Source organism: Corythoichthys intestinalis, chromosome 16 (genome assembly GCF_030265065.1).
Source record: "Corythoichthys intestinalis isolate RoL2023-P3 chromosome 16, ASM3026506v1, whole genome shotgun sequence".
NCBI classification, from domain to species: Eukaryota; Metazoa; Chordata; class Actinopteri; order Syngnathiformes; family Syngnathidae; genus Corythoichthys; species Corythoichthys intestinalis.
Genome location: NC_080410.1, coordinates 2,861,556 through 2,883,607, shown reverse-complemented (window position 1 = coordinate 2,883,607; position 22,052 = coordinate 2,861,556). Strand labels below are relative to the sequence as shown.

Here is a 22,052-nt window from a genome sequence, read left to right as displayed (position 1 = left end):
TCTGTATCCAGAACCCAAAGAAGCATCTTTTGATTTAGCCATGAATGCTTTCATTGCCAAAGACGAACGTGTTGCAAACCTCAACCGTCCAACCACTTCCCCGGTTGTCTGATGTTCGAGCCAGTGAGTAGAAAATGGCGGGAGCTGCAGATGTGACATCACCGGGAAGCCACTGCTTGAATACTACGGCGGACTGCAAAGCGGTGTCTGTCAATATGTATATTTCCCAAGTTTTGTCTGAAATACACTTTATTTTAAAGATCCAAGAACTTGACAAAGCCTTTTTTTGACTGAATTTTTTTTCGCTAGTGTGATGAGAAGAGCAGTCATCCAATCACCAGCTGTATATTTTTGAGGGTTCCCGTCATGAAACATTGGATTTTTCCTGGATTGGTATATGGAGTAATCGTGTGATGCTTGAGTGTCCATGAAAACTGTTCATCCAATCACAAGTTTAATCTAAATGCTGATCTGATTAAATTTCCATGTTATGTAGCCACTCTTTTCATGCACACCCATTGGATTATAAATCGACAATGGGGTGTATACATAATGTGTTTTATGCCAATTAGGTTTTTAATCCTAATGTGTCCATGTAAACGTAGCCAATGTGAAGACTGAGAGACAATTACTAGCCTCGCAATAGCTGAACAATTGATGTATGCCAGACGGATTTTGTATCGGTTGAGTGGCTTGCAATCGGAACGGTCATATTTCCTGTCCTAACGAACACATCAGTTGAATCGTTTTTTATTTTAACTTCAAGAAGATGAAACGACATAGCTTGTCATTAGATTAGACCTACATTGAGCTTAATTGATGTATTTTCTTACATGTACTTACTACAGTGCCTTGCAAAAGTATTCGGCCCCCTTGAACCTTGCAACCTTTCGCCTCATTTCAGGCTTCAAACATAAAGATATAAAATTTTAATTTTTTGTCAAGAATGAACAAGTGGGACACAATCGTGAAGTGGAACAAAATTTATTGGATAATTTAAACTTTTTTAACAAAAAACTGAAAAGGGGGGCGTGCAATATTATTCGGCCCCCTTGCGTTAATACTTTGTAGCGCCACCTTTTGCTCCAATTATAGCTGCAAGTCGCTTGGGGTATGTTTCTATCAGTTTTGCACATCAAGAGACTGACATTCTTGCCCATTCTTCCTTACAAAACAGCTCGAGCTCAGTGAGGTTGGATGGAGAGTGTTTGTGAACAGCAGTCTTCAGCTCTTTCCACAGATTCTTGATTGGATTCAGGTCTGGACTTTGACTTGGCCATTCTAACACCTGGATACGTTTATTTTTGAACGATTCCATTGTAGATTTGGCTTTATGTTATGGATCATTGTCCTGTTGGAAGATAAATCTCCGTCCCAGTCTCAGGTCTTGTGCAGATATCAACAGGTTTTCTTCCAGAATGTTCCTGTATTTGGCTGCATCCATCTTCCCGTCAATTTTAACCATCTTCCCTGTCCCTGCTGAAGAAAAGCAGGCCCAAACCATGATGCTGCCACCACCATGTTTGACAGTGGGGATGGTGTGTTCAGGGTGATGAGCTGTGTTGCTTTTACGCCAAACATATCGTTTTGCATTGGGGCCAAAAAGTTCCAATTTTGGTTTCATCTGACCAGAGCACCTTCTTCCACGTTTGGTGTGTCTCCCAGGTGGCTTGTGGCAAACTTTAAACGAGACTTTTTATGGATATCTTTGAGAAATGGCTTTCTTCTTGCCACTCTTCCATAAAGGCCAGATTTGTGCAGTGTACGACTGATTGTTGTCCTATGGACAGACTCTCCCACCTCAGCTGTAGATCTCTGCAGTTCATCCGGAGTGATCATGGGCCTCTTGGCTGCATCTCTGATGAGTTTTCTCCTTGTTTGAGAAGAAAGTTTGGAAGGACGGCCGGGTCTTGGTAGATTTGCAGTGGTCTGATGCTCCTTCCATTTCAATATGATGGCTTGCACAGTGCTCCTTGAGATGTTTAAAGCTTGGGAAATCTTTTTGTATCCAAATCCGGCTTTAAACTTCTCCACAACAGTATCTCGGATCTGCCTGGTGTGTTCCTTGGTTTTCATAATGCTCTCTGCACTTTAAACAGAACCCTGAGACTATCACAGAGCAGGTGCATTTATACGGGGACTTGATTACACACAGGTGGATTCTATTTATCATCATCGGTCATTTAGGACAACATTGGATCATTCAGAGATCCTCACTGAACTTCTGGAGTGAGTTTGCTGCACTGAAAGTAAAGGGGCCGAATAATATTGCATGCCCCACTTTTCAGTTTTTTATTTGTTAAAAAAGTTTAAATTATCCAATAAATGTTGTTCCACTTCACGATTGTGTCTCACTTGTTGATTCTTGACAAAAAAATTTAATTTCATATCTTTATGTTTGAAGCCTGAAATGTGGCGAAAGGTTGCAAGGTTCAAGGGGGCCGAATACTTTTGCAAGGCACTGTATATGCTGCTATCTTATTTTGTACACTTGAGAAATTATCGCAAGAACAATATGGCGGAAAACACTTAAGTGACTTAAAGTTCCTCTCTGAGACCCCCAATTTGGCCAACTTTCAAAATTGTCCGATATGCATGTGTCATATCATCATGCATCATTGGAAAGCTTAAAGCAGGGTTCACTAAATCCGGACCTCGGTGCCACTTTTCCTGTCGTGTTTTCCATGTCTCCCTCCTCCAACACACCTGAATCAAAATAATCAGGATCATCATTATCAGGCTTCTGGAGAGGTTGCTGATGACATAATCATTTGATTCAGGTGTGTTAGGGGAGAGAGACGTGGAAAAGTGGCACAGAGGTCCGGATTTAGTGAACCCTGGCTTAAAGTTCCAATTTTCTGAGGGAAGAACAATTTTGAACAGGAGGGCATTAAAAAAAAAAAAAAAAAAAAAAACCCCTATCTGGTGGAAAGAGCACAAATAAAGACGCCATGACTTTAACGAAATATCGCGTACTTACCTTGTTTCGATCCAAAAACTCCATGTAGCGTGTATCACTGAGTGTCAAGACACAGCTGTGAATGGCAACAGCTGGATTATGGGAATTTTTGGGCGAAAACATGGTAATATAACAAGGGTCGCGATGCAGAAATCGCAGACATCAAGGAGTGGTCGAGATTTTCTTTTTCATATATTTACCCTTTTAAACGCTTTTCTCAATTTTTCTTTGGATTGATTATCATCTAACATGTTGGAGAAAATGCGACAATAAAAAAAAAATACAATTAAGCGATAGTTATGAGGTAGATATCCATGACTTTAACAGACACCCATTTTTTTCATTGTGACGTAATTTGTTTGAAAATATGCGAGTGAATAATTTTTTACCCATTTTTTTCATTGTGACGTAATTTGTTTGAAAATATGCGAGTGAATAATTTTTTAAAGTTTTTTTTAACGAAATATTAGACATCAATTAATGATTCTAAGCTAAAAATGGCAGACATTTTGAATAATAAATATGATTAATTACCTTTGTTTTATGGCTGGGTTGCGCGACGTCTGTAAACGGGGTTTTCCAGGTACAAATTAAAAATAGTTTGGGGGCTTAATGCGCCATGAATCTGCTATGGCAGCATATAGACATATTGTTGTATCAAACAACAGCTCTTTTGTCTTAAAATACAGCTGTTTCTTTTAAAGAGGAGTGTTTGAGTAGAAACTGCTTTTTCAGTCTTGTCTGTGTTTTCCGCCCTATATACAGTGGGGCAAATAAGTATTTAGTCAACCACTAATTGTGCAAGTTCTCCCACTTGAAAATATTAGAGAGGCCTGTAATTGTCAACATGGGTAAACCTCAACCATGAGAGACAGAATGTGGAAAACAAAACAAAAAAAACAAAATCACATTGTATGATTTTTAAAGAATTTATTTTCAAATCATGGTGGAAAATAAATATTTGGTCAATACCAAAAATTCATCTCAATACTTTGCTATGTACCCTTTGTTGGCAATAACGGAGGCCAAACGTTTTCTGTAACTCTTCATAAGCTTTTCACACACTGTTGCTGGTTTTTTGGCCCATTCCTCCATGCAGATCTCCTCTAGAGCAGTGATGTTTTGGGGCTGTCGTTGGGCAACACGGACTTCAACTCCCTCCACAGATTTTCAATGTAGTTGAGATCTGGAGACTTGGCTAAGCCATTCCAGGACCTTGAAATGCTTTTTACGAAGCCACTCCTTTGTTGCCCTGGCTGTGTGTTTGGGATCATTGTCATGCTGAAAGACCCAGCCACGTCTCATCTTCAGTGCCCTTGCTGATGGAAGGAGATTTTCACTCAAAATCTCTCAATATATGGCCCCATTCATTCATTCCTTTACACAGATCAGTCGTTCCGGTCCCTTTGCAGAAAAACAGCCCCAAAGCATGATGTTTCCACCCCCATGCTTCACAGTGGGTATGGTGTCCTTCGGATGCAATTGAGTATTCTTTCTCCCCCAAACACGAGAACCTGTGTTTGTACCAAAAAGTTCTATTTTGGTTTCATCTGACCATAACACATTCTTCCAGTCCTCTTCTGGATCATCCAAATGCTCTCTGGGCGGCCTGGACGTGTACTTTCTTCAGAAGGGGGACACGTCTGGCAGTGCAGGATTTTAGTCCATGGCGGCGCATTGTGTTACTGATAGTAGCCTTTGTTACTGGGGTCCCAGCTCTCTGTAGGTCATTCACGAGGTCCCCCCGTGTGGTTCTGGGATTTTTACTCACCGTTCTTGTTATCATTTTGATGCCATAGGGTGAGATCTTGCATGGAGCCCCAGATCAAGGGAGATTATCAATGGTCTTCCATTTTCTGATAATTGCTCCCACAGTTGGTTTCTTTACACCAAGCGTTTTACCTATTGGAGATTCAGTCTTCCCAGCCTGGTGCAGGTCTGCAATTTTGTCTCTGGTGTCCTTCGACAGCTCTTTGGTCTTGGCCATAGTGGAGTTTGGAGTGTGACTGACTGTATTTTATACCGAAAATGAGTTAAAACAGGTGCCATTTATACAGGTAAAGAGTGGAGCCTCGTTAGACCTCGTTAGAAGAAGTTAGACTTCTTTGACAGCCAGACATCTTGCTTGTTTGTAGGTGACCAAATACTTATTTTCCACTCTAATTTGGAAATAAAAAGGGAAAAAAGGGAGGATACCAGAATACTCAAGAATAAACATTGGCCCAGCTTTCACACGCTCACGTGACGACCCCCCCCCCCCCCTCCCGCCGCCCCCTAACCGAACTTGTCAACGCTGACGAGTCTGGGTGGTGGTGGTGGTGGTGGGGGGGGGTTGGCCACACTAAAGGCCAGTTATGCTTCCGCGTCAGACCTGCGCCGTCAATGAAGACACGATTTACGACCCTGCGCCGTAGCCTGACGTGTGCCTATTGAATTTTCAAACCCTAGCAACACGTCGACGCATATGACGTGGTGGAAATTGACTGTGACTGGTCCGCTCAGGCTGTTGTTTCCGGTTCAGCGCGAAATCACCGCCATTGTAGAATAGAATCAAACATTATTTTTCTCCACGCAAAAATGGACCAAGCCGACGGGAGTATAATCGAAGAGCAAGTCTCGTCAAGACATCATAATGATTGCCAAATGGCAAGGTCGGCGATTGAATAAAAAAAATTGAAGAACCACCTAGTCGGCCAAAAACTGCCAGCTTTATATCACTTTATGTCGTATTTTTGGTTGGTGCACTTCATCATTTATTGTGTACATGTTTGCTGTGAGTCTGTGACTTATTTACGTGTCACACTTCAAGTATCTGAAGAATAAAGCACAGGTTTGGTCCCAAAAGAGTTGTTTTGATGTTTAATTTTCAACAACAGACATTTCACACACGATACATCATCACTGATTGAGAGTGCCTCGGTGTTTTTATGATAACGTTAACATCAAGGCTTCCAAACCAGTTTGGGAAGTTCCATAGATGCAAGAAATCTGCTACGGCTTCCCACTGGGTGGTTGTAGAACACGGCAAACAAATCGGGCTGGAGGGCTTTGCAGACCTCGGAGAAAACGCTGGACGCAGTGCTTGACGCCAGTTTGAAGCTAGGAGCCACAGCTAGCTGGTTCCACCCGAGGCTTGAACTCTCTATGCGGCATTAAAAGTTGGACAGACTGCCTCGAAACCGTCACCTGCGCCTCAACATTTGTAGGATCAACATTTATTCAATGTTGATGAGCTGAAGATCTACATTCAAGCATTCCATCTTGCATTGTTTATTTTTTCTCCGTTAAACTACACAAGAGGAAGTCAACAAGCATGCCCCAAAACCGTACAAACATAACGCCACACCCCTCTAGTGGCTTGGCGGTGAATTACAGAGCAACGCGTCACCTGGCCGGAGAACCATCGAATGTCGAATGACGCCGTAGTCGCTTCGCCGTCACTGCAATGCGGGAGAGTAACTCAGGCTTAAGCCATACGGTTGCTCATCGTCATATGCTATTGTTTAGCCACAGCTGGATTGATTACCTTATTACTATTCATCCTTCACACAGCCGCTGGAAACAGAAATGTCGTTTAATCCATCTGCAGGCGACCGGGAGATGATTGTTGATGATTTTACGAGACTGTGTGCGCTGGTCCTCATGGGAAACGCAGTCTTCCTTCAGACAAAACACGACCACTTTTGTCCACCGGAGTCGCCAAAATCGACCAAAACTGAAAAGTTACATAGTGTTTCTTTAAAGAATAAAAATCTTAAAAATAAGGTCCTCCTAAGAATCTCTCAAATATTGTTTAATTTGTTTAATTTCAATTCACATGATACAATGACAATTTTGTATTGTAACACACAGATTGGCATTATCTAGTCAAGGGGTTTGTTAGTAATTCCAATTGTTACATTCAGGTGATCTTATGTTTTGCCTGCTTCTTTTTAAGGCGTGTTTTAAGAGCTAGAAGATCAATATAGAGGATCTGATTCAGGACAGCCGATGCACAAAGTAGTCCGCCGTGTAAAGCTCCAGCCATGCCATTACAGAACACGTCCTGACCTGCAAACAAACACACACAGTGAGCTAGATAACAATATCTCTCATTTTGATACAGACTTGCACTTTCATTTTGGAATGCTTTAGATACCTGTTAAGTACAGGCCACTGATTGGTGTTTGTGGTCTGGTCCTTGCAACCGTTTCAGGGGTGAAGCGCTCCAAATTGTGTTCAGCACCATACATCTCACCTCTTGGTGCACCCAAATAGTGGACATTAGTCAGAGGGGTTGCAGCCTCAATCATAACGACCTAAAGATAAATATTTCAAATGTTACTCAAATATAAATATACTGCTGGCCAAAAGCATTGTCACTCCAGCAATTCTGTCAGATAATGCTCAATTTCTCCCAGAAAATGATTGCAATTACAAATGCGTTGGTAGTAATATCTTCATTTATTTTGCTCGCAATGAAAAAACACAAAAGAGAATGGGAAAAAAAAATTCAATCATTATCATTTTACACAAAACTCCAAAAAGGGGACGGACAAAAGTATTGGCACCTTTGAAAAATCATGTGATGCTTCTTTAATTTGTGTAATTAATAACACTTGTTACTTACCTGTGGCACATAGCAGGTGGTGGCAATAACTAAATCGCACTAGCAGCCAGTTAAAATGGATTAATGTTGACTCAACCTCTGCCCTGTGTCCTTCTGTGTACCGCATTGAAGACCAAAGAACTGTCTGAGGACTTGAGAAGCAAAATTGTGAGGAAGCATGGCCAATCTCAATGCTACAAGTCCATCTCCAAAGACCTGAATGTTCCTGTCTCTACCATGCGCAGTGTCATCAACATGTGTAAAGCCCATGGCAAAATCTCCCCAACCTCCCTAGATGTGGACGGAAAAGAAAAATTGACGAGAGATTTCAACGAAAGATTGTGCAGATGGTGGATAAAGAACCTCGACATCCAAAAAAGTTCAAGCTGTCCTGCAGTCCGAAAGTACAGCAGTGTCAATCCGTACTGTCCGTTGGCATCTGAATTAAAAGGGACTCTATAGTAGGATACCCAGGAAGACCCCACTTCTGACCCAGAGACCCAGAGAAATCCCCATCTAAACCTAGAAACCAAAATAACCCCCAAACTAAATCACTACAGTGGCAGGCAACTATTATGCCCAGAAATACATGGTTGGTGTTGCCGCTCTATCTAATGGACTAATACAGAGAGTTAGTACCTACAGTACGTGAGGTGGGAGACACAATGTATACCTGTAGGTGTATGCCTAAAGTCAATACCTCTGTGCTCTGTGCCAGCCTAAATAAAAAGAGATCATTAATAAACAAGTGGCAGAAAACAAACTTCACAAACAGAACCAAAGTCATAACATAACAGGCTTCAACAAACCAACACAACCAAATTGAGAGTTGCCACCGCCTTTCCTGAACAGAGCAAACAATTCAACTTATATAGTGGCAGGACAAACAGATGATTGGATGATTAACTAATGATGAAGTGGTTACAGCTGTGGAGGCCCTCTGTGATAACACAGGTGGAAACTACTGCAAAGGAAAAATACAGGTGAAAACCAACATAAACCAGTACAAAGTGAAAGGGAAAACAAACATTACTGAACAAAAGCATGAATTACTCCCCATCCGTAACAGTAAAATCCAAACAAGTTCAAGCTGTCCTGCAGTCCGAAGGTACGACAGTGTCAAACTGTACTATCCGTCGGCATCTGAATGAAACGGGACTCTATGGTAGGATACCCTGGAAGACCCCTCTTATGACCCAGAGACATAAACAAGCCTGGCTGGAGTTTGCCAAAACCTACCTAAGAAAGCCAAAAACGTTTTGAAAGAATGTTCTCTGGTCAGATGAGACAAACGTGGAGCTTTATGGGAAAAGAAATCAACATAAAGTTTACAGGGGAAAAAATGAGGCCTTTAAAGAAAAGAACACGGTCCCCACAGTCAAACATGGGGGAGGTTTCCTGATGTTTGGGGGTTGCTTAGTTGCCTCTGGCACTGGACTGCTTGACCATGTGCATGGCATTATGAAGTCTGAAGACTACCAACAAATTTTGCAACAAAATGTAGGACCCAGCTGGGTCTCCCTCAGAGGTCACGGGTTTTACAGCAGGACAATGACCCAAAACACACTTCAAAAAGCACTAGAAAATGGTTTGAGAGAAAGCACTGGAGACCTTTAAAGTGGCCAGCAATGAGCCCAGACCTGAATCCCATAGAACACCTGTGGAGAGATCAGAAAATGGCACCTTTCAAATCTCAGAGACCTGGAGCAGTTGGCCAAAGAAGAATGGTGTAAAATTCCAGCAGAGCATTGTAAGAAACTCAATGATGGATACCGGAAGCGGTTGTTCGCAGTTATTTTGTCTAAAGGTTGTCCTACCAAGTATTAGGCTGAGGGTGCCAATACTTTTGTCCGGCCCATTTTTGGAGTTCTGTGTAAAATGATAATGATTCAATTTTCCCCCCCATTCTCTTTTGTGTTTTTTCATTGCAAGCAAAATAATGAAGCTATTACTACCAAAGTATTTGTAATTGCAATCATTTTGGTGGAGATATTGAGCATTATCTGACAGAATTGCAGGGGGTGCCAATACTTTTGGCTAGCAGTGTACCTACTGTACAAAGATAAGCACATACCTTGTCTTCTAATTGGGGGAAGATGGTTAAGGCCCACTTTAGCAGCTCCTGAGACATTTGGTTTTTGAGATCCAGGTAGTCCTGTCCCCTCTTGCCAATCTTTGTCCCTTCCCATTCCTCAAACCACTCATAGCGAGCCATGGTTAACAACGTCATACAGGACTTTCCTAAATGGAGATAAAGTCATGGGAAGTATTTTCACAGAAATATTTTTATGGTCCCTTTGCACATGCACAAACGGTTTGGAGATTAAATCAATGGCAACATACACATTTCTGTGTGTTTTCAGGGTTTTTCCCCAAAGTAAAACTAATACTAGCAACCAATACTTTGCTACACTCCATCCCTCCGCATTATATATATTATGTATAGTATGTATAGTAGTATGTATAGTCCATGCGACTTATACTCCGGAGGGATCTGTATGCAAAATGATTAGGGAGACGACTCAACCAAAATGGCATGTTGGTTGCTGGTCTTGTCTCACTCATGAGAGAGTGGGAAACGTTTTACACTTTGATATTGTAAGCAGAAAAACAGACCTATACTCACATTTATAAAAAATGGCAATAAGTAATCAAATGTCATGCAGACTCACAGTGTTTTAACAAAACTGAAATGATCCATTTAGACTGGGAACGTTCGTTCATTCGAAATAGGGCTGCAGCTATCGATTATTTTAGTCGTCGATTATTCGATGAAATATTTAGTTTGAATAATCGAGTAATCGTATAAGGAAAATAAAAAATACCTGAGCTGAGCCTCACACGGTATATAAAAAAAAAGAAAAATAGGATCTATATACAACAAAAGAACAATTGGCTAACTTACATTGCAAAAGTCTGCCAGCTTAAATGCTATAAAATGCTAACACTTTTTTACAATGCTCTTAAATGGCTCACACACATATTCCCTCATAAAATGGCTAAATATACCTTTAAACTAAATTAGGAGTGCATTCAACAAAATCATTAACTCAAACAAACGCTTATATTGGTCTTAACAGGGAGCAGATGGATTCAGCCATGTGAAATGAGGTAGACTAGAGGGCTGTGTATCCACCCAATTCAATAAAAACAAATGCAAACACTTTTAAAACAAGCCATTACAACGCCACTTTAATTAAATGAATACTCGAAGCAGCAAAATTGAATTTGATTTTTAATTTTTTTTCTAATCGAATACTCGAGTTAATCGATTAATCGTTGCAGCACTAATTCGAAACCAGAGCATTCGCAGTCATTCTGTCGGATTATCGGGGCATTCCCAGGTCACTTCCTGTTCTGTAACTCAAAATAAACAGGAGGTGACCCATAAAGTACCCCAAAATCAACAGGACGTAACTGAAAATCAACAGGCAAATGACCTTAAATGGCCCAAAATTACCTCATTGTCTGGCATTGGCTGCCACTGACGGCCATAGACGTTCAATCCATTTGAAGCCGGAGGGTGGCAGCGAATGAACATTCATTCGCTGCCACCCTCCGGCTTCAAACGAATTGGACATCTATTAGTGATGAACTCATTCCAATTCACAGCAGAAGCTTGTTTTTCTGTTTATTTGTTGTTTGTAGAATATCCTAGAATGATTTCCTGACCAATGTATTGATAATCATTGTAACGCTGTATCGTCAGATCATCGTTATCGTGAGCTTTGTATCGCAAATCGTATCGTATCATGAGGTAACAAGAGGTTCCCACTCCTAATTACCTGGTTGTCGAATGTTGGATGTGGGGTCTTTGGCCGATGGAAAGGTGATGAACATCATTGGTATGTTCCCCAATACCTCCTCCTTCTTTAGAGAAGAGTATTTTTCCATTCTTCACACATAAGTCAAACACACACACACACACACACACACACCAGTATTATTAAAATACAAATTTATACAAAAAATAGACTTAAACATGTTAAATCTGCCAATAGTATCTTAAAAACTAGAAATGCATGGTTGGACAAAATCCTATTGCTAATTATTACTTTCTTTTTACATCGGCACCCTGACCAACCACACCAGCTTGACAATTTGGATAATCTAATGCTAATGCTAATACTGTATGCATTCATGAACAATTGTATTCAAAACAGATGCATATACACTACTAGACACAAGCTATTATTAGGGGGGAAGAGAGAGAGAGAGAGAGAGAGACCAGAGTTGAGCGCGAATAGCAAAAATCTGAAAATAACTGATGGCCATGATAATTGCACTGAAACTTTTTTTTCTTTGATATTTTTTCTTGCTTTGTTTTGTTTGTTTAAACATTCAAAAATCCAATATCGCTCTAATAAATGTCCAATAGACACTTAACATAGTTTTGTTCCCATAAACCAAACAAAAAACCGCTTTTGAAAATAAAGATACAGTATATATAATATATATGGCGGAAAACAGACAAGGCTGAAAAAGCAGTTTCTGCTCTTGCACCCCTCTTTAAAATAAACTGCTGTATTATAAGCCAAAAGAACTTTTGTGTTTGATAGAACAATATGTGTATATGCTACCATAGCAATTTCATGGCACATTAAGCCCCCGAACTATTTTTATTTTGTCCGTTTTACCCCGGAGAACCCCGTTTACAGACATCGCGCAACCGCTTTTGTTTCAGCAGCCATAAATTATATTTATTATTCGAAATGTCTATCATTTTCAGTGCAGAATCCTTAATTGATGTCTAATATTTTGTTGAAAAAAAAAAAGAATTTTATGAAATTATTCACCCGCATATTTAAAACTTCTAAACAAATTACGTCAATGAAAAAAATAGTGTCTGTAAATAGGTCACGGTTATCTACCTCATAAATATCATGATAATGTATTTTTTGTTACTGTAGCATTTTCCCCAATATTTTAGATGATAAATAATCAATCCAAACAAAGAAAAATTGCGGGGAAAAAAACATTTAAAAGGGTAAATATTTGAAAAAGAAAATCTCGACCACTCCTTCATGTCGGCGATTTCTGCATTGCAACTCTTGTTATATTACCGTGTTTCACCCATAAAATCCTGAAGAAGGCTGGCTGTGGCCATTCACAGCTGTGTCTTGACACTCAGTGATACATGCTACATGGAGTTTTTGGATCGAAACAAGGTAAATACGCGATAATATCTTGTTAAAATCATGGTGTCTTTAATTATGTCCTCTCATGCTCTCACCTCGAGTTCGGGTTTTGCTGTTAAAAAAAAAAAAAAAAAAAAAAAAAAAAAAAAAAAAAAAAACTAGAAAACTGAGATTTTAAGCTGTTCAATGATGTATTACACATGCATAGAGAACAATTCAGAAATATGGCCAAATTGGGGGTCTCAGAGCGGAACTTCAAGTCACCTGAGTGTTTTCCGCCATATATTTCTGAAATATATACATGGAGTGTTTTCTGCCATATATTTCTGAAATATATATTTAATATATATGTAAATATACAGTACACTATGTACATTATTAAAATTATATTTTTAAAAAATTAAGCTAATTAATTAAATAAAATCTAAATAATCTTAAAATGGTTGAAACCGAATACAGTGGGGCAAATAAGTATTTAGTCAGCCACCAATTGTGCAAATTCTCCGACTTGAAAACATTAGAGAGTCCTGTAATTGTCAAAATGGGTAAACCTCAACTATGAGAGACAGAATGTGGAAAAAAAACTGAAAATCACATTGTTTGATTTTTAAAGAATTTATTTGCAAATCATGGTGGAAAATAAGTATTTGGTCACCTATAAACAAGCAAGATTTCTGGCAGTCAAAGAGGTCTATCTTCTTCTAACGAGGCTCCACTCGTTACCTGTATTAATGGCACCTATTTTAACTCATTATCGGTATAAAAGACACCTGTCCACGACCTCAGTCAGTCACACTCCAAACTCCACTATGGCCAAGACCAAAGAGCTGTCGAAGGACACCAGACACAAAATTGTAGACCTGCACCAGGCTGGGAAGACTGAATCTGCAATAGGTAAAACACTTGGTGTAAAGAAATCAACTGTGGGCGCAATTATTAGAAAATAGAAGACATACAAGACCACTGATAACCTCCCTCAATCTGGGGCTCCATGCAAGATCTCACCCCGTGGCGTCAAAATGATAACAAGAACGGTGAGCAAAAATCCCAGAACCACACGGGGGGACCTCGTGAATGACCTACAGAGAGCTGGGACCACAGTGACAAAGGCTTCTATCAGTAACACAATGCGCTGCCAGGGACTCAAATCCTGCACTGTCAGACGTGTCCCCCTGTTGAAGCCAGTACATGTCCAGGCCCGTTATTCAGTTCGCTAGAGAGCATGTGGATGATCCAGAAGAGGACTGGGAGAATGTGTTATGGTCAGATGCAACCAAAATATAACATTTTGGTACAAACACAGGTTCTCGTGTTTGGAGGAGAATGAATACTTAATTGCATCCGAGGAACACCATACCCACTGTGAAGCATGGGGGTGGAAACATCATGCTTTGGGGCTGTTTTTCTGCAAAGGGACCAGGACGACTGATCTGTGTAAAGGAAAGAATGAATGGGGCCATGTATCGAGAGATTTTGAGTGAAAATCTCCTTCCATCAGCAAGGGCATTGAAGATGAGACGTGGCTGGGTCTTTCAGCATGACAATGATCCCAAACACACAGCCAGGGCAACAAAGGAGTGGCTTTGTAAGAAGCATTTGAAGGTCCTGGAGTGGCCAAGCCAGTCTCCAGATCTCAACCCCATAGAAAATATGTGGAGGGAGTTGAAAGCCCGTGTTGCCCAACGACAGCCCCAAAACATCACTGCTCTAGGGGAGATCTGCATGGAGGAATGGGGCAGAATACCAGCAACAGTGTGTGAAAAGCTTGTGAAGAGTTACAGAAAACGTTGGCCTCCGTTATTGCCAACAAAGGGTACATAACAAAGTATTGAGATGAACTGTTGGTATTGACCAAATACTTATTTTCCACCATGATTTGCAAATAAATTATTTATAAATCAAACAATGTGATTTCTGTTTTTTTTTTTTTTTTCCACATTCTGTCTCTCAAGGTTGAGGTTTACCCATGTTGACAATTACAGGCCTCTCTAACATTTTCAAGTGGGAGAACTTGCACAATTAGTGGTTGACTAAATACTTATTTGCCCCACTGTATCTAAAAAAGAATTCAGGGATTTAAGCATTTATTCACAATGCTCTGTTTACTTATGGCGGCCGCCACACTGACTGGCAGACTAGCTTCGTACTTCGACATATTTGCGTAAAATAAATGCTAACTGTGCGTTTTTTTGTTGTTGTTTTTTTTTTGCTTATAACCAAGAATGGAGACTGTTTTACATCCATATCTACAAAGAATTCAGGGATTTAAGCATTTATTCATAAGATTTTTTCACGGGAATAGCTCTGTTTACATATAGCAGCCATCACATTGACTGACAGACTTGCATTGTACTTCGACATACAGTATTTACTCAAATAAATGCTAACTGCATGTTTTTTTTTTGCTTTTCACTACAAATCGAGACTGTTTCACGTCCATATTTATAGAGAATTCAGGGATTTAAGCCTTTATTCACAAGAACTTTCAAAGAAAAAAGCTCTTTGTTTGTGATTCCACTTGGTCAGCTTAGCTTTGAGGGCCACGCCAACAATGCAGGCCCCCTATTAATCGGCCCCGCGCCCAGTGTCCCGTGTCCCGTCAATATCATTATTAAGTCTATGATTGCGGTAATCCTGACTGAACTGAAAAAGGAGAAGTTCAGTCTGATTTAACTTCAGGCAGTGAGACACAAAATGAAATGTGTGTTTTTGCACAGTACATGTAAACGTCTGGCCTCAACTGTATATATCTGTGTCAGTGCGTAGTCTTACTCTGAACAATTTTAATAAGTTGATAACCCTACTTATTGATTAAAATAACAGGACTCTCAGGAGCGGGTGGAAATCAATACAGAAATATTAAACTTACAGTGCATCCAAGTCATTATCTTTATACATCCAGAAGTTGGTCGAAACGATTCCCAGCTCTTCTTTGGTTCCATCCAGACCAACAAAGACCAAGAAGGAACCCATGCCATGGCGCACCATACTCAATAATGACTGGATCTCTACTCAGAAACAGCAGCAAATTTTAATAACCAACCACAAATAGTGGTTGACAGAGTCATATCAAGTAATGCATCACCTGATCTTTCTTGTATGTGCTGTGGCAAAAACTTTTGGAAAGTATTGAAGATTCCAGCATTGGAAATGACAACAGGAGCATGAATCTCAATCTCCTCTTGTCCTTTCAGCACTGTCACTCCTGTTACAAATGATTAATTACATGAAAATTGTAAAACAAACAAACAAAAATATGAATAGCGCATAGAAAATGCCATTTCTGGAGAAATGCTTTCATGCTGACTTTTTGGACCAAAGCTATGACATTTTGGTCAAATGTGCAAAATGTGAAATGTGTCAATTCATGTATTGTTATGTGAATGATGTGAAACATGTATTTCATAGTTGCAATGGGTTCTTTTCAGGTACGAGATTCAATGGGAGCCATTGATTTTGTGGGTTCTAGTCAGAAGTGAATAGTGTTGTAAGAGTAGTAAGTAGTAGTAAGATACAATATTCAATAACAGTAACTACATTTTTTGATATCAAGTTTGATCAATGTTCTTGCTTCTATGTGTCAGTGAGGCAAGACAGCTCGCTAGTTAGCCTCTGGCATAATTTTACCTTAAGATGATGGTTCTTAACTCTGGTAAAGGTACCTAACCAAGTTTCACATATGCATTCACAGAACCCTTTGGAATTTAGTAATAAAGCAAAAAAATTTTTTCAAATTCAAAACCGATATAGCCAAGCTAGGAAGCTAATACTGTAACTGAATTGCTGTTCAAATTTCTTAAAATTTGAAATTTACAACAAATATTTTGCCTTTTGCTGTTAATTTTCACATTGGAAAATGAATCTCATATAATTTCCGTTTTCTTTTTTTTTTGTTTTAATGTCTACATTTTCATTTTATTGCCAGATTCTTGCATCACATACTATTTTCATGGCGTGAAATGACGCATTAACGACGCATTAAAAAAAAAAACAAAATTTTATATATATATATATTTTTTCATCTGTGCAGTCCACACTCCTTGCAAGTCTGTTATACTTTGATTCTTCATACGCAAATGTTTAAATTAGGTAATATACTAATATAATATAAATTAGGTCACATTTGAACTGTCAACCTTCCACTGAGCAAACCTCTTTCTCCTCCCATTAGATAGCGGGCTAGCAGTTGAAAGAAATGGAATGATGCAAATAAATTGGGGGCAAACAGCCCAAAATATAGTCTAAAATTATACTTTGTCTTTAGTCACCCTACAAAAATAGGGTCCTGTGGAGTGTTGATTTTGGCAGCCCTTTTAATTTTTGCCTTAGTCTTTTGGACATTAATACTTATTAGTCTCAGTCATCTTTTAGGGATTTCAAAATGTGTTTGTCTTCGTCTAGTTTTAATCAACGTTTACTCTAAATGTTTTTGTCTGTAAAATTAAAAAAATTTTAGTCTGAAATGAATAAAGTTTCCTAACCATTTCAAGTGAACATTTACAGAGGAGCACACATTTTAGCATCTACAAGGACAATGCCAACATGGTGATAATACACACTTAGCAGTAAAACAGTACATTATTTTCAATTAATTATACCTACCTGGATTCCACGAATTGTATGTAAAAAGAAAAGTTGTCAGAGAATTTAAAGTGCCTGTGACAGCATAAAAACAATCTTAAATAGCATTATCATGTGAATTAAAATGATAATTTGAGACGATTCCACTATATACAACAACTTGGCAAAGCGCAGATGACGAGAAAGTAGTCTTTTAATCTGCCGTTTAGACCTTCCTGTCATTATAAAGCTCTAGCGTCCCCAACTGGACGATGACGTCGGAAGGGTCACAATTTCATCCGGTGTAGAAATTCAGCCCATTGAGGGGGAAGATTCAGAATGAGGAAAATACGACACTGCGGAGCAAAATGTCATGAATGTTTCAATCTCTCTACTCCAATATTTTTAGAGGATATTCTTATCTAAGTATTTTTCCCCAATAGCGCACCGCACGAATGCGTGACGTCGCATCGTAAAGCGGAACTAAAGCGGAAGTGGGACATTATAGACCCGCCCTCGCATAGAAACCATTATATTTCTGCTACTTTCCTCCGGTAATCTTTCAAAAACGAATATGCCAATCAAGCACTGCTGATATGGAACTTGCAGAAACGACTCTAGACATTATGACATATGAATGATGTTTTCTTCATACGTTTCCCGAAACCATAAACTCGGAGGAAAAAATGTTAAGAATGGATCAACTTGCGTGGACGTTTAATGACATCAAGGTAAAGCCATTCACATTTCATATGCAGTAAACATTTGGTTGAGTTGGCATGGTCCTTCAGAGGACAAAGAGGTAAGCCAGTTTGATATTTAACTTATTTTTTTAGCGTGTCATTTTGCCGTGCTGCTTCTGCCTGATAATGAATAACCTGAGAAGAATTAAAATGGTGTCTGACTGCCACTCTTACCTTTTCTGTTGTAAAAAAAACATTAGTAAGGGGAAGTGTAAATAAATTATATAATTAATATGTTATTAATGAAAAAATCTAAAGTGTTCGTTGGCTGTCACCGAGTAGCATTTGCAATCGCTACACAAAAATAGCAATGTAAGTTGCCCAAAAGAACGGTCAGAGACGTAAGACAACCATAGGAGGATATAATATATGATAGACAGGGTATATGGATGTAAAGGATAGATTGTTGAAACAGGAGAATGTCATTGTCAGTGGCGTAAGAAAAAGGTGTCGATAAAAAAGCTAATGCTATGCTTAGGTCGGCTTGGCTCTTTTTCAGCCGTCGACACTCAAGCCATCTCTTTAACTGAACATTTGTATGCTCTTCCACATCTTTACCAGTGAATTTGACACCAGGGACATCATTTTCGGACAGAATTGGTAGGCTTAGCTCAGTAAACATCTCCTTTGTACACTATTTCCATTAGTTTCCTATTTGGGACAAGCTCCCGTTTGTCCCCCCTTAGCAACATTAGCTAATGTCATGAATATTAATGAGCGGAAGTGACGTGTAGCGTGCGGTACGCCATTGCTAAATAAATGGTATGGTCATGACAAATAACAGTCTTGTACTAAATGGAATATGAAAAATGTAAAATGCTTTAATTCAGTCCGACAGGGCAAAATTACCCGCATAATGGTCAAAACTGGCAACTTCTTCCTCTCCCGAACAGTATTTTATGCCACCGGAGTTAGTCCGACTTTTGTCATTTCCCTGCTCCGGAGACGGAGGAAAGAGCGTCGTTCTGCTGCGGCCACGGCAGTGCTCATCGCAGGGAATGAACGCCGAGAATAGCCTATTCTCGGTGGACAAACCGGCCGACGTCCGAGCGGGAGGCTACTCGTGGCCAAGCCGAGGACAGCGCCTTTTCGGCCCGCACGTGAATATGACCGAGCGGGCTGGATCGGCCAGCCAAAACGGCTGAAGACTTTAAGAGGGCGCCCACCGTTAGCATTAGTCTAATGCTAACGCGAATGTGAATGCTATGCTAATGTTACGAGTTACATTTAGTGTGTGATGATCACTCAGCACAGACCTTTAGAGTGCGTATGACACTAAAAAGCATGTTTATTTCATATTTCAGGCGGTGTTTTATGCTCCTGAATGAAACGTACCGCTCGGATGAGTGTGGAAGCGGATGTTTTATATATTCAATTTTTGAATCCCGCGCCATAAAAATGAGTGATTTCCGCCTCCAGTCTTGGGTTTCGGACGAATGTGAATGTGACGTCACGCAGGTCAGCATCTCATAATACAGCATTGCTTTATAGCGCAGATGGACTACGGATTAAGCTTATTTTACGATTAATTTGTTTATTTTCTCGCATCATGCTGGCCAAACCGCTGCAGGCTTTTGTAACTAAACCAGGGAGAGGCTTGTGAGCCTTTTTGGGTTTCCAGTTCCCGTTCACCCCGAGATCCGCCATAACAAGTGTGTAACAACTGCGGGACCATTGGACTTGAGGAAGTGAGCAAACATCGTGTTTTGTATTATGTCAAACACTGTGAAATTGGCACACATTTTAATACGGAGGTGGCTTGCATTTTGTGGCTGACATGCTCCTTGTCCACAGAGAATGCCACTTGGCCGACGACCGGCGGCTTGTCGCACCCCCCCGTGTGTGCCTGTCTGTGAAATTTTATACCCCATGAGAAATTGCAACTTTGTCTTAAAAATGGCCGTGAATACAGCGATTACAAAGTAAACACTACAAACTTTCTTTAAATAAAGGAATATTTACTTACGGTTGATCATTGATGGACATGAACAAGAGAGAGAAAAGTTCTCCTCGACATTTACGTCTTCGCCGTGTTTTTAAGCATTAATTTACACCATATTCGTGTTGACCACGTCGCAGCTACGCGCTCCTCTGACGTCGCTGGTCTGTCCGGTGGTCATTTTCCAGTTGCTTCCCCAGCAAACCAGCTCCTTGCTTGCCGCCGAGCGGGTTGCCAGTCGGCGAAGACAATCGACAACCTCGCTGCTGCGTGACATGATCCTAGGTAGTTTCTAGTGTTTTTTCGCTTCGAAAGCCGAGAATAGACTTTGAAACATCACTCGGGTCGGGATAGCATGTCGGCTAGCTGTAACGCCTCCTGGTTTGTTTACGCTCTCCGAAGCCGGGGCAGGGAAATGACAAAAGCAGGACTAACTCCGGTGGCATAAAATATAGTTTGGGAGGTAAAGGAGTGGACAGTTTTGACCATTATGGAGCAGAGGTTGCGCTAGACTTTTTCGTTGTCTGTCATTTTGACTGACAGGGTCATAAAAATCCGGTCATAATCTATTTTTACCCGTCACTTAAATTTTTAAAATGATAATGATGACATATTCAATAGTATTTAGTTTTCATTCATTTTTAATTAATATTGTAACGCTTGCTTGGCGGCGAAAAATTAGACACGGAAGTCGTGGTATTTTTCTCCCTCTTTTTACTCTGCTTACCGCCAACAACGCCAACAAAACAACAACTCCACCCCCAAAGAAAAAGAGGCAACTATATAGACCCCAATCAGCAACGTCACACAATGATCTTAATTGTGGTTGTCAGCCCAAAATCTTCTAAATATATATTAAATGCATCTTACCAGATATAAAATGACTACTACATAGTCTGTGGTGATCGTTTGGTGCCCAGATTTCTTGTCGAATTACAGCAGTCCATCTCGCTCTCCTCTTCGGGTCTTTTTACCAGTCACTTAAATTTTTAAAAATTACTATATCTTGATGCACAATATAAAGTAACTAACATTAGTGCAGTCATGGATTACAGTAAGCGGGCCAGTGCTGTGTTTCCATATATATTTTTATTATATTATGTATATACAGGATATATATATATTTTTTCCCCCCCAAGTGGGACCTTCCATGATCCTAATACATTTAATAATAATAAAATATTATATAATTCCATTATGTATATATATATGTATATATATATGTATATATATTTTTTTAATGTATTATGATTACTAAATAAAAATGCACGTTGATACGACGCACATAAAGGCAACTTCAATTTTTAAAAAAAATCGTTAGAAAGTTGTATGGACTTACAATCCGCTAGCTTGTTGTTTCCTGTTGTCTTCCGAAATACACCTGGGTGACAGCGCGTTAAGTGTTCGTTCATAGCAGACGTGCTACCGTGGTATGCGAGCTCAACTTAGCAAAAAGAGTACACACAGTGGTGGCACCCTCCATATTTTCCTTGAAATAATTTCTGCTCTGGCTAGTCTGGTCCGCTTTTTTGGCTTTATGCCGCTTTCACTGTGTTACCAATTCTGCCCTTCTTAATAATTGGCGGTGTTTTCAACTGCCTGCCGCAGTGAGGAGTGAACCGGTGATTCACTTGATTCATTGTCATCCTTCATCCTCCACTGCACCAGTCCCTCTTTTTTCACCTCTTTTATCAACACCATCGTCGTTTTGGGGCTTTTTGAAGAAACTTCGGACACTCAGTTGCCTTGACATTTTTCCGAGTAAGGCCAACGACGTCATGCATCAAGAGAGACAATAGCTAATTAATATGCTCACTCGCCACCCTGTGGTCTGAGGTGTGAATTGCAACCTGTCAAAATGACAGATGGACTTCAGCTTTTTCTGTCACCGTTTTAAAAAACCGGTCAACGACGGAAAATATCCGGTTAACGCGACCCCTGTTATGGAGTAATTTTCCCATGTCGTACTGAATAAATGCATTTTTGATATTTCATATTCCATTTAGCACAAGACTGTTATTTGTCATGACCATATCATTTATTTAGCAATTGGGGAAAATACTTCGATAAAAAGAATATCCTATAAAAATATTGGAGTAGAGAGACTGAAACAATGACATTTTGC

The 22,052-nt window shown here is 39.9% G+C and overlaps 1 protein-coding gene across 1 annotated transcript in view; it reads right to left on the bottom strand.

Annotated features, from left to right (window-relative positions):
- Positions 1-6,756: 6,756 nt before the first annotated feature.
- The window catches only part of LOC130904439 (inactive all-trans-retinol 13,14-reductase-like), a 29,156-nt gene continuing 13,860 nt past the window's right edge, over positions 6,757-22,052 (bottom strand). Inside the window, exons 7-12 of the mRNA XM_057817184.1 lie at positions 15,771-15,890; positions 15,555-15,693; positions 11,333-11,442; positions 9,622-9,788; positions 7,098-7,257; positions 6,757-7,009 (exon numbers count right to left, since the gene is read on the bottom strand). Of these exons, the coding sequence (XP_057673167.1) occupies positions 6,861-7,009; positions 7,098-7,257; positions 9,622-9,788; positions 11,333-11,442; positions 15,555-15,693; positions 15,771-15,890 (845 nt within the window). The 3' untranslated portion in view covers positions 6,757-6,860. The remainder of the gene's footprint in view (positions 7,010-7,097; positions 7,258-9,621; positions 9,789-11,332; positions 11,443-15,554; positions 15,694-15,770; positions 15,891-22,052) is intronic.